At 46.8% G+C, this 14,030-nt stretch overlaps 1 protein-coding gene across 1 annotated transcript in view; it reads left to right on the top strand.

The window, feature by feature from the left end:
• Positions 1-14,030, top strand: part of ADAMTS7 (ADAM metallopeptidase with thrombospondin type 1 motif 7) — a gene marked incomplete at its 5' end in the record, with an annotated part of 217,485 nt that overhangs the window by 155,498 nt on the left and 47,957 nt on the right. The window contains 2 exon segments of the mRNA XM_082252994.1: positions 7,519-7,763; positions 9,846-9,987. Coding sequence (XP_082109120.1) covers positions 7,519-7,763; positions 9,846-9,987 — 387 coding nt within the window.

The raw sequence follows: 14,030 nt of genomic DNA, 5'->3' as shown, positions 1-14,030 counted from the left end.
AAACTAACACTGCACATCACCCTGATCACACCATCCCCACAGTGAAACATGGCGGTGACAGCATCATGTTGTGTGGATGCTTTTCTTCAGCAGGGACAGGGAAGCTGGTCAGAGTTGATGGGAAGATGGATGGAGCCAAATACAGGGCAATCTTAGAAGAAAACCTGTTAGAGTCTGCAAAAGACTTGAGACTGGGGCAGAGGTTCACCTTCCAGCAGGACAACGACCCGAAACATCCAGCCAGAGCTACAATGGAATGGTTTACATCAAAGCATATTCATGTGTTAGAATGGCCCAGTCACAGTCTAGACCTAAATCACATTGAGAATCTGTGGCAAGACTTGAAAATTGCTGATCACAGACGCTCTCCATCCAATCTGACAGAGCTTGAGATATTTTGCAAAGAAGAATGGGCAAAAATGTCCTCTCTAGATGAGCAAAGCTGGTAGAGACATCCCCAAAAAGACTTGCAGCTTTAATTGCAGGGAAAGGCGGTTCTACAAAGTATTGACTCCGGGGGGTGAATACAAATGCAGCCACACTTTTCACAGATTTATTTGTATCATTTATCATTTTCCTTCCACTTCACAATTATGTGTCACTTTGTGTCGTTCTATCACATAAAATACATTTACGTTTTTGGTTGTAACATGACAAAATGTGGAAAGTTTCAAGGGGTGTGAATACTTTTTCGTGGCACTGTATACCCAGTATAAGTGCTTTTGTCATCTGTGTGTGGGTGTGCTTGAGGGGAGTGCGGACTTTATAGAAGATTGTTTATATGGACAGTCCAGGTCAGATGAAAATTATCGCAAAGCACAATCAGGTCATAGAGCAAGTTGGCAAAAACCGTCCATAATCAGCTTTTCTCCACTTCTGTCTTTTCTAAACGAAATTCTTGTCCTTTGCCAGAGATAAAAGTTGCATCAAAGCTAAAGTATGTCAAAACTAAGATAGGCAGCTGTGAGCCCTCTCATTAACTGTTTAATGTTGTGGTTTATAGGCTCCTCTCAGTACAGCTCTTATCAGAGGCGTAACTAGAACCTTCAGGGCCCTGATGCAAGAAACCATGAAGGGCCCCCCAGACCCCTGGCCGGGGCCTTTCTCTTCAAGCCCAGGGCTCTTCCCACTAATCCTGGGGCTCTTTACACTCGTTGCATGGCCTTTTATTACGGTCCCGCAGCAGGATTCTTTCACAAGTTCTGCAGTGGGCCCCCTTCCTGCAATCTTGGGGCCTCCCCACAGTGGTGCAATGCCAGGGTCCGGTCGCAAGTGTGACCTTTGCAATCCTGGAAGTTTACCCACTGGTTTGCTACCGGGCCCCCTGGAGCATGGGGCCCGGTAGCGATTGCAACCCCTGCAACCCCTGTAGTTACGCCCCTGGCTCTTATATCCTCACTTATCAAGCCCCATCCGCCTAGCCTTGGCATCCCTTTAACTGGGTCTTTACACCCAGGGGTGCAGGTTAGACTGCCCGGCTCACATGACCACTGTGATTGGCTGTGTGACGGTACTCACCGTCACTGGGAGTGAAAGACACTGAGAATATGGCTTGGATTGCTTCAAATGGGGTCTGTATTTACACTTATGTTAATGTGTATTGTACTTCAATGGCAAAGACAGGCTCTCCCTATTGTCTGTGTATTGAGGTGTGATGTGGATTCTGTTAAGCTTGTCTGTCCCATTGTTAAATGTTAATGAACGCACATATTGTTTCTGTCCAGCTGGCTAGATAATTAGTTCAGGTTAGTTCTATTTCTGTATACAATTTAATCTGCATATGATAATGTAATCCCAGGGATGCTGGGCAGTCAGCCCAGGTCCCCAACAGTATGAGGGAGTGAGCCCAGCCACCCTGTCTTCTCTCCAGAAAGGACTCCAGGGAGAAGGGCCAGTCCACGCTTAGGGACACAGGGTGACCAAGAAGCCCAGTCTGGCCTGCCCAAACCTGACTTCCACAGACTGATCGGCTATGAGAGCTCCATGCGCCCTGCCGAGACAAACTTACAAACTATATGGAACTTTTTCAAGGATGCTGCCATGATGGATTGACTCTTTGGGACTTGTTACCCGACTAACTCAGGCACAGACCGATTGGAGGTCTGGTACCTGGTTGGGAAGAAGGTATGTGACGGTACTCACCGTCACTGGGAGTGAAAGACAGACAGGGCCGGGACAAGGGGTGGGCAGGAGGGGCGGTTGCCCTGGGTGCAATGGTTTATTGCAGGGATGGGGGGGCGCCTTGACTCTAAGGGAAGACGGGGTGCAGTTTGGCATCCTTGCCCTGTGCGCTGGATGACCTTGTCACGGCACTGAAGACAGATACTTAATGGACACTGAGAATATGGCTTGGATTGCTTCAAATAGGGTCTGTATTTACACTTATGTTAATGTGTACTGTACTTCAATGGCAGAGACAGTCTCTCCCTATTGTTTGTGTATTGAGGTGTGATGTGGATTCTGTTAAGCCTGTCTGTCCCATTGTTAAATGTTAATGAACTCACATATTGTTTCTGTCCAGATGGCTAGATAATTAGTTCAGGTTAATTATATTTCTGAATATAATTTCATCTGCATATGATAATGTAATCAGGCAACCCCTGACCTGTGTGTAGTTATCTGATCAGGAGGGGGGAGGTCCATGCTGTATATAAATTCTGTGTGACTGTTCAATAAAGAGAAGATTCCAGTACAAGCTAAGTTGTCGGCTAGCTTTGTATGGGGGGCAGCTGTAAAATCTGATATCTATGTTCACGACTGGGAGGAAGCCATATACAGATGAAAGTCCACAAGTACAGTGTGGGTTGCAGTTCCGTTACAGGCTGTCACAGTGCTCACGTGGTCGGGAGTCCATCTGGTGGTGCCCTATCATTACTAACACCTCTATGCCTCTTAATTGACCCCTGAAAAGCGATCCCCTATGGATCACTCTTCAAGGGCAACAAGTCTGTAAACGCGTCCCTAGGGGGTATTCATAAAAAGTTCACAGAGCTATTTGCCCTATGAAGCTGCATGCCCATTAGTTCTGTGCAAATGGGGGACACAGTTGAAGGTTACGAGGCTGTTGGATGTTGTTCATTCATATAAATAGTGTGAATCCAGGAAAATACTGCATTATAGCCACTAGATGGAGCTGATGAACTTAGGCATTAGCCTCTCCTTCCCACCAGTGCGATTTGTCATGACAGTTCCAAATCGCATGACAAGCCGCACATCATTGCCGTCAATGGAAAAGTTCAAATCGCCGCGACTTATGTTGCAGCAACTTTGAAAAAGGTTTCTGCACTACTTTTTTTGCGATTTCATTGCGACTTGCATAGACTCTGGTTAAATTAAGTTGCAAGCCACAATGAAATCGGAGGTGCAAATCGCACTGATCTGCATTCACAATGAAGTAGCGCAGTTTCAAAGCCGCACTGGTGTGAAGCAGGGCTTAAAGCGAAACTTCACTCTCTGTCAACATTGCCTATATAGAATCCTTATACAGCTAGCATTAGGAAATCGATAGGAAAGCAGAGTATAGTTACTCATTTCAAACTTTTTTTTTTTACATTTCTGCAATGTCTTCCTGGTTTCTATGTCTAGGCAAATGATGTCATATATCCCAGGAGTCCTCATGGGGGAGGGGCTTTCTCAGCTAAGTCATACCTCACAACATTCTGAGATGGGAATGAGGGACAACTATTAGCAAAAGTATGTAGACAAAGGACACACCCCCCTGCCACGCCCCCCCCCCCTTAACCACTTCAGCCCCGGAAGGTTTTTCCCCCTTAATGACCAGGCTATTTTTTGCGATTCGGCACTGCGTTACTTTAACTGACAATCGTACGATGCTGTACCCAAATACAATTGATGTCCTTTTTTCCCACAAATAGAGCTTTGTTTTGGTGGTATTTGATCGCCTGTGCGATTTTTTTTTTTTTTTTTTATTTTTTTTTTATTGCACTATAAACAAAAAAAAGTGACAATTCTGTTATAAAACATTCCAAATGAAGAAAATTTTAAAATCAAATTTTTCATCATTTTAGGCCAATTTGTATTCTGCCACATATTTTTGGTTTAAAAAAATGCCAATAATATATATATATAATATAATATAATAATGATATTGATGGGTTTGCGCAAAAGTAATTGCGACTACTAACTACGGGAAAGATTATATCGTTTTTATTGTTTTTTTTTACTAGTAATGGCGGCGATCTGCGATTTTTTTTTTTGCGGGACTGCGACATTGCGGTGGACAGATCGGACCCCTAACTGACATTTTTGACACTTTTAGGGGTACCAGTGACATTACTACAGTAATCAGTGCTATAAATTTGCACTGTTACTGTAATAATGACACTGGCAGGGTAGGGGTTAACACCAGGGGCGATCAAAGGGTTAAGTGCAGGATGTGGAAACCTTGCAAGCAGACCTGAACAAAATAACGGGGTGGGCAACTACATGGCAGATGAGATTTAATGTAGAAAAATGTAAAGTAATGCACTTGGGGGCCAGAAACCAGAAAGCAAGCTACTCACTAGGGGGGGAACCTCTTGGTGAGTCTAGGATGGAAAGGGACCTGGGGGTACTGGTAGACAACAGGCTTGGCAGTGGCATGCAATGCCAAGCCGCTGCAAGCAAAGCCAACAGAATACTGGGATGTATAAAAAAGGGGATTCACTCCAGAAATAAAGAGATTATTCTCCCACTCTACAAGACTCTGGTCCGGCCACATCTGGAGTATGCTGTCCAGTTCTGGGCACCGGTCCTCAGGAAGGATGTGCTGGAACTGGAGAGAGTCCAGAGAAGGGCAACAAAAATAATTAGGGGAATGGAGGACATCAGCTATGAGGAAAGACTACAAGCACTGAACTTATTCTCTCTGGAGAAGAGACGATTGAGGGGGGATATGATATCAATGTACAAATACTGTACTGGCGACCCTAGCATAAGGAACAAACTATTCAGAGAGAGGAGATACAATAAGACACGTGGCCACTCACTAAAACTAGAGGAAAGGCGGTTTAACCTTAAAGTGCGTAAGGGGTTCTTCACTGTAAGAGCGGTAAGGATGTGGAATTCTCTTCCACAAGCAGTCGTATCAGCAGGGAGCATCGATAGTTTCAAAAAACTGTTAGATGGACACCTTAAAGACCACAACATACAGGGGTATACAATGTACGGCTAAAAGCAAACACACACACATAGGTTGAACTGGATGGACTGATGTCTTTTTTCAACCTCACTAACTATGTAACTATGTAACTATGTAAGTGTGAGCCTAGGGTGTGTTCTTTAACTGTGAGGGGGATGGGCTTGTGGAATCAACACAGAGACCTGTGATCCTATATAGAAGGATTACAGGAGCTCTGTGATCATTCCAGAGAGAACAAAGGTCTGCTGTGTTTACAACAGCAGACCGTCCTTCTCTCTCCACGGGGAGCGATCGTGGGTGCCCGGCGGCAATCGTGGCCGCTTGTCCCGTAGATTGAAATCCCCGCTGCTTAATGGGGGTGCCCCCAGGAGTGCTCCCGTGAACCGCCTTTATATTGGCTTTTGGAATTTACAAATGCAGCAGTTTAGAATTTAGATGAAAGGTTTAGCACTGGGAAACACTTTTTGATAGATAAATAGTGCATTTTATATAAAACTATACAGATCAGACCAAAATGAGGGACAAATGAGGAGGAAAGAGGGACAGAGGGACTTTATTCCAAATCAGGGACAGTTGGAAGCTATGGCTAAGCACACCCTCCTGCCTGCATGCCTGAGCTAAGGGCAGATGTCAGCTCCATCTAGTGGCCATATTGTGGCATTTTCCTGATTCACACTTTTATTATGAATAAAGTACTTTTAACTAAGAAGGAAAATAGCCTAGTAACAATTGACTTTGCTTTATTTTCATAGAAATGCAATGCAGAGAATGCAGTTTTGCAGGATGAAATCTTATTTATAAATACACTCTATAATAATGACTTACCTTAACTGCAAGGTATAATGTATACCTGGGCCAGGACAAGGGATGGACAGGAGGGGTGACTTCCCTGGGAACTATGGTATCATGTGAGCTGGGGGGGGGGGGGAGAGTGCTACAAGGAAATTCGGGTGGGAATTTGTGTTGGGAGGAGGAATTTGGGGGGACAGCAGGGGGTAAGAATTGTTTCAGGTGGGGAAAATTTGGGGGGGGGGGGGGTCTGTGCTAGAAGTTGTGATTTGGTGGGGATTTGTGTTGGAAGGGGTAGAGGGAGGAGGATTTGTGCTAGGAGGAAGATTTGGGGGTTTTGTGCTAAAAGAGGTCATATGGTAGAGGGAGGAGGGGAGTTGTGCTAGGAAGGGAATTTCTTTTTTTTTTTGTGGGGGGGATAGGGGGGATTTGTGCTAGCAGGGATGATTGAGGGGTATTTGTACTAGGAGGGGAAAATTGGGGGAGGGGGGCTTTGGAGTGGGGGGGGCAGGATTTGTGCTCGGAGGGGAAATTTGAGGGTAGAGGCTTTGTGCTAGGAGGGGGGATTTGGGGGTTTTGTGCTAAAAGAGGTCATATGGTAGAGAGGGAGGGGATTTGTGCCAGGAGGGGAATTTTGGGGGGGGGGGGATTTGTTCTAGCAGGGATGATTGAAGGGTATTTGTGCTAGGAGGGGGCTTTGGAGTGGGGGAGCAGGATTTGTGCTTGGAGGGGAAATTTGGGGGATAGAGGCTTTGTGCTAGGAGGGGTGATTTTTTGAGAGGGGGAATTTGTGCTGGGGGGATTTGGGGAGAGGAAGGATTTGAACCAGGAGGGGGGATGTGGTGGGGGCAAAGATTTTCACTGGGAAGGGGGATTTGTACTGGGAGGAGGGGGAATTTAAACCTAGGGTTAAGCATGTAAATTAGTGCTCAACTTTTTTTTTTGGGGGGGGGGATTTTTGCTGACACATAATGCTCATACAGCTTGGATGGGTGGGGCACAGTTTGTTATGTTCACCCTGGGCTCTAAATGACATTATACATACAAAAAAAGTGCAGGATTATTGATATGAGTTAAATCTAAAAGTCCAATTGTGTAAAGACACCAATCCAAAAGAGTAATCACAGCAGGGAAGGGACCACCGGAGATGACAGATGTAAACATTCAGGGAAGTAAAGGGTGACTCAGAATGGTAATTTCACACCCAAAGTGAGTAGTAGAATCCGCTTACCAGATTATAAAACCAAAAAATTATAGGTGGTCAAATGGAGCGTATGCCAGTAAGTCTCTCATGGAATGTAAGGGTAGAGCCCGTTCAGCAGGCACAATCGAATCCAAGATGTAAGCGGCATGTGCATAGCGTCGTTCCTGTGGGTTTCACCTTGTGCATTCGGCTCTGAAAAGAAGCCAGCCAATCGAGTGGAGAAAACGTGATGACGTCACCCCCTACGTGTTACGTCACAATGACAGTTTAAGTTTTTCTTCATTTTTACCATAAGCCACCTAAATGCTCCAGAAGTGAGCCTATACTACTGTATACCCTTTAACCTAAAATATATATATTTTTTTACAATCTGTGTGTCTTCCAGGCTATGTGGACATTGGTCTCATTCCGCCGGGTGCTCGCGAGATTCGGATTGAAGAAGTGGCGGAGGCCGGAAACTTTTTAGCTCTCCGCAGTGAAGACCCAGAGAAGTATTTCTTGAATGGCAAATGGACCATTCAGTGGAATGGGGATTACCAAGCGGCAGGCACAACTTTCACCTACACCCGCACGGGGAATTTGGAGAACCTGACCGCGCCTGGACCGACCTACGAGCCGGTGTGGATACAGGTATTAACATTTTCATTTAAAAACTTCATTGCATTCCATTAGAGATTCCACCAAAAACCAAACGTGGTCAAAAAACATGCGATCCGTTCTACCAGAAATCATGACATCACTGCCCCTCCTCTCCACCTTGTCCAATCAGAGAATGGCTTGTATTCATTAGAAGGAGGGGTGATTTTTTGGGAGGGAGAGTTTGTGCTGGGGGGGGGATTTGGGAAGAGGGAGGATTTGAACCAGTAGGGGGGATGGGGGGGGGGAGCAAAGATTTTCACTGGGAAGGGGGATTTGTACTGGGAGGAGGGGGGAATTTAAACCTAGCAGTGCTGAGTGAGTGCCCCTCTGACCCCCACACAGGGGTGACTTATTGAGGTGAGTGCAATAGAGTGCCTCTTGGTGAAGGGATTATCACCGTTTGTGGACATCTTTCCAACACCCTGTTGTGGTCTCCAGCTATCATCCCTAAGAGGGACTCTTGGGTTTTATGAATGGACTTTTAAGAGTTTTAATTATTTATTATTTGTGCTGCAACATCGAGGACGGGATCAGTAGCTCAATCTCAGTTTTTGCGGATTACACAAAAATAGGCAGGGCAATAACGTCTCATTAAGATATAGAAATCTTACAGAATGACCTGAACAAAATAACAGAGTGGAAACTACATGGCATATGAGGTTTAATGTGGAGAAGTGTAAGGTTTGCACTTGGGGGCTAAAAACATAAACGCAAATTATGATTTAGGGGGGAACCTCTGGGGGAATCCAGGATGGAGAAAGATCTGGAAGTCTTAGTAGAAGATAGACTTAGCAATAGCATGCAATGTCAAGCTGCAGCTGCCAAAGCCGGCAGAATGTTAGCATGCATAAAGAAAGGAATGTATTCCAGAGATAAATCTATAATTCTACCACTTTATAAAACTCTGGTCCGACCACATCTGGAGTATTCTGTCCAGTTCTGGTCCACAATCCTCAGAAAGGAAGTGCTTGAACTTAAGAGAGTCCAGAGAAGGGCAACTAAACTGATTAGGGGACTGGAGGGCCTTAATTATGAGGAGCGTTTGCAAGCGCTTGATTTATTCTCCCTGGAGAAGAGAGGCCTTAGAGGGGACATGATAGCGATCTAAAAATACCTCAATGGTGATATCAGCATAGGAAAAAAAAACGATTCAGTCTCAAGAAGTGTAAGAGGACACGTGGCCACACAATGAGATTAGAGGAGAGGCGGTTTAACCTTAAGCTTAGGGGTTTTTTACTGTAAGGGCGATTAAGTTTGTGGAACTCTGTATCTGCAGCAGGGGAGGACTGGGCCAGGGGGCAGGGGGGCAATTGCCCCCTGGGCCGCTCTAATGCCCCATTAAAAGGCTGCACCGCTTCTGCCACAGACGTGCCTAAAGAATTCCTGGTGAAGAGAAGTAAAAAGTCCCTGCCGTTGACCTACTAAGCGCGGATTGAGGACAAGGACAAAAGGCAGGCCCTTCCCAGCATGAATGGTGTAAACTGTGTCTGAGCAGAAGCCGGCGAGACTCTTCTGCCCCGGCCAGCCCCAACCGAGCTGTCCCAGCTCCCCCTGCTGGCCAGGTTGGGAACCCAGATTCAGCCGGTAAGTAGAGAGTATCTGGAGCAGGGCTCCAGCTTGGAATGGGGGTCAGGAGGAGGATTGGGAAAGTGGAAGGGAGGTAGGGGTGAGGGAGCCAAGTCGCTGCACCATGGGCCTCTGGTTTGTACTTGCCCCCTGGGCCGAAAATTGTCAGTCTGCCCCTGATCTGCAGGGAATATAGCTACTTTTAAAAGACTCTTAGACGTGCATCTCAAAGAACACAACATTCGGGGTTATGGGAAATGAATACGTCCACACACATCTACACAGGTTGAATTGGATGGACTGTTGTCTTTATTCAACCTCAACTACTATGTAACTAAAAAAAAAAAAATTAGCTCAGTGCTGAATAGTCTGGTCATGAAGGGTGTAAAACCTTCCGGAGCTCAAGTGTATATAATTTAGACTTTATTGCTCCTTGAAAAAAAGTAACTAGTCTGGGAGAATACTGCAGAATAATTCAACACAACTGACCAAGGATTGTCCATTTAGCTTTTGTTCCAGGAGAAGAATCCCGGAGTGCGCTACCAGTATACGGTGAGAAGAGACCTAGACGACAGCAATGAGGTCCAGCCGCCGGAGTTCTCCTGGAGATATGGAGCATGGTCGGAGTGCTCGGCCACGTGTGGAACCGGTGAGATCTCAGCACTACAACATAAAAAGAGCATTTGAGGAGGCCTGGGGTCTGTGAAGGCCAAGGCTAGCTTAGGACAACTTCCAGAGTCAGCTGTATAGACTTGGGCAGTACTCCTATGTACAGAGTAGAGCTGCATGATTAATCATTAGAAAATCAAATCATGATCTCGATTCAACCCCCCCTCACAATCTTTATCCGGCATTTCCACAATTCATACAGTGCAGAGTCGTTCTCTGCTCACTCACAGCTGTCAAAAGAAAAAAAAAAAAGAACCTCCAGAAAACATTTAGCAACATTGCTGAGCGCTGAGAGATATAGAGAAACATTGTATCATTTCATTCTATTAGATCAAAAGGATGAACTTTGGTCTGTAAATGAGATCAGTTTACCCACTTAAAGTGGAGTTCCACCCAAAAGGAGAACTTCCGCTTTAAATACTCCTGACCCCCCTGACATGCCACATTTGGCATGTCATTTTTTTGAGGGGGAGCGGCTACCTGGATTTGACAGGTGACCCACTCCCACTTCCGCTCGTGCCACCTAGGCGGTTCGAGCGGAAATTCTCCCCTCCCCCTCCCCTCCCTGCAATCTTCTGGGATACGTCAAAGATCCCAGAAGATTGCCTGGCCAATTTACGACGCATGGGCAGTGCGCACATGGCTGTGAAGCTGCAAGCTGTCACAGCCGGGTGCCCACATTAGAGGTGCCGGCGCCACCGAGATGAGAAGGAGAGGATCGAGGCTTTGGGGGGGCCTCATCGCTGGACCATGGGACAGGTGACTGTGTGTTTATTAAAAGTCAGAGGATAAACTTTTTGTAGCTGCTGACTTTTAATAAACACAAAAACGGGTGGAACTCCACTTTAAGACCCCTTTCACACTTGTGCGGCTTGTCCTGCGATTTGGGACTGCAAAGTCACATGACAAGTCGTACCAGGGCCGGGACAAGGGGCGGGCAGGAGGGGACGGTTGCCCTGGGCGCAATGTTTTATTGCAAGGATGGGGGGGGGGGCGCCTTGACCCTAAGGGAAGGGGGGGCGCAGTTTGGCATCCTTGCCCTGGGCGCTGGATGAGCTTGTCTCGGCACTGAGTTGTACTCCATGATTTCCAATGAGTACCACTCAAATCTGTGCGACTTCAAGTCCCAACAACTTCAAAGTAATCCCTGCACTACTTTGGGCCGATTTTAATGCATTTTTAGGTCCATAGACACAGACGTTGCTTCAAGCCCAGTCAAAATCGCTGCAAAATCATGGCAAAAAAAGTGCGGGAAAATCGGGCGACTTTCAGGTCGCACAAGTGTGAAAGGGGCCTAAAGGAGTTGTAAAGTCTCAAGGTCTGTCCCCCTAATGCATTCTATGCTTCTTGGTTGCAGCTGCCCCCAGACCCCCCGTTATTCTTACCTGATCCTGAATGTTCCAGCGACGAGCACAAGCCCAGCAGCTCCAGCCGCTGTCTCGGGTCCTCATTGGATAAATTGATAGCAGCAGGAGCCATTGGCTCCCGCTGCTGTCAATCAAATCCAGTGACATGAGAGCAGGGGGCGGGGCCGTTGACACAGAAAGCAGGACATGGGAGTGCTCCCAAATGGGTGCTCCCGTGTAAAGCGGCTCTCCATGGGGGCACCTGATGAAGAGGAGGTGCCAGAAGCGACACCTGGGCACCCCAGAAGAGGAAGATCGGGGCTGCTCTGTGCAAAACCATTACACAGAGCAAGTAAGTATAACATATTTGTTTAAAAAAAAAAAAGGAACCTTTACAATTACTTTAACCAATTCAATACCGGGCACTTTCACCCCCTTCCTGCCCAGGCCAATTTTCAGCTTTTAGCGCTGTTGCATTTTGAATGACAATTGCGCGGTCGTGCAACACTGTACCTAAACCAAATTTATGTCATTTTCCCCCCACAAATAGAGCTTTCTTTTGGTGGTATTTGATCACCGCAAGGTTTTTTCTTTTTTGCTAAACAAATAAAAAAAAAGACTGAAAAGTTTGAAAAAAAAAAAAAAGTTTTTTTTGTTTATGCTATACAATTTTGTAAATAAATAAGTTTTTTCCTGCACTGATGAGCACTGATGAGGCTGCACTGACAGGCACTGATGAGGAGGCACTGATGGGGTGGCACTGATATGCGTCACTGATAGGCAGCACTGATAGGTGGCACTGGTGGGCACTGATATGTGGCACTGATAGGTAGCACTGATATGCAGCATTGGTGGGCACTGATAAGCGGCACTGCTGGGCACTGATAGGCAGCATTGACGGGCACTGATAGGTGGCACTGATGGGCACTGGTGGGCACTGATGGGCAGCACTGGTGGGCACTGATGGGCACTGATAGACGGCACTGGTGGGCAATAATGGGCACTGGTGGGCGGCACTGATAGATGGCAATGATGGGCACTGTGAGGCAGCACTGATGGGGAGGGCACTGATGGGGAGGGCACTGGTGGGCAGCACTGATGGGGAGGGCACTGGGGGGCTCCCTGAGCCCTGATTGCCATCCCTGGTGGCCATGGTGGGCATCCCTGGGGTCATGGGTGGGCATCCCTGGGGTCATGGGTGGGCATCCCTGGTGGTTCTAGTGGCACCCCCCCCCCCGAGGGTCTGCACTGGTAATCAATGATCTGATTACCAGTGCCGACCCCCCCTTGTCAGGAGAGCCGCAGATCAGTGCTCCTTTACTTGTGCCTGTCAGGCACGTACTGAGGAAAGCCGATCAACGGCTCTTCCTGTGTACTATGAGACCAGCCGTGATTGGACACAGCTGGTCACATGGTAAACAGCCTACGTCAGATCGGAGATGCGGGGAGTCAGATTGACACGCCGCATATGACGTCCAGTCAGGATAATGCAACCACATTCCCACCGTCATTCTGCTCTAGGGCGGGCGGGATGTGGTTAGACTAAGCCTATTTCTGACACTTGTTGCTTACAAGGTAAAATCTGTATTTTTTGCTAGAAAAGTACTTAGAACCCCCAAACATTATACATATATTTTTTAACAGAGGCCCTAGAGCAGCGTTTTTCAACCTGTGTGCCGAGGCACACTGGTGTGCCGGGAAGAGTCCCCAGGTGTGCCGTGGCAAAATTACCCCATCTGATCTACAAACTGTGTTGGCCACTCAGTTAAGCCTTGTTGTTACAGCAGTTCTGGTCCGCTGTCTAAAGCTCACTTCCCGCTGCCACAGGCATTTGGGAAGCTGTGCGGGCCATCCGATCGCATCTTGCCAACCGATGAGGTCATCGGTTGCTAGGGGCGGGTCAACCGTACGCACAGCTTTCTGGGATGTGCGAGATGCAGGTCCCAGGAGACGCTGGCTGGCGCGCTTTTCCCCAAGGGGAGGTGAAGCAGAGCATGAGGAGAGGCGGAAGAACAGGGAGGAGGCTTTTCAGTGGCTGCATATGAGCTCCTCTGAGCTCCATGAGGTACAGCAATTGCACCTGTAATTTACCTGCATGTTTTTGTTTTAGGTATAATTGCAGGCATGGTGATTGTTTTTTTTTTTTTAATGAAATATAAATATACATAAGATATGTTGGTTATTATTATTATTATTGGTAATAGTAACTATATTTCTTTAATGGTAACTGCACTTCTTTTTATTTTGTTTTCTGCTTGCACATTGCTTTGCTGCAGTTTGGCCGCAGTGCAAGTGTAGCGCAGGGTACCCGCGGTTTTCATGTGTATTACCTGCGGTTTCCCATAGACTTTTATTATGTCCTTCATTTTTGGTGTGCTTTCAGAAAATGTAGGACATAATAGAAGTTGATGAGAAACGGCAGGTAACGCACATGAAAAGTGCAGGTACCCTGCGCTACACCTGCACTGAAGCGAGTCATAGTTAAATATACGTTCCGACTCTGAAATGGTTTATCAGGGTTATGGCTGAAGATATCAGCCTTAACCTCAGTATTGTTTTTTACAGCCTACGGCTGGCTTTCTAATGAAAGGGTTCCAAGCAGCACATGAGCCACTAGAATGCTTTCAGAAGCAGCGGGAGAGGATGTACCCCCCTCCCACCGGCTCACCCAAGAAGC

Source organism: Pelophylax lessonae (genome assembly GCF_965119305.1).
Source record: "Pelophylax lessonae genome assembly, chromosome: 4".
NCBI lineage: Eukaryota > Metazoa > Chordata > Amphibia > Anura > Ranidae > Pelophylax > Pelophylax lessonae.
Note: the sequence above shows the minus strand (reverse complement) of the source record. Positions and strands in the feature narration are given on the sequence as shown.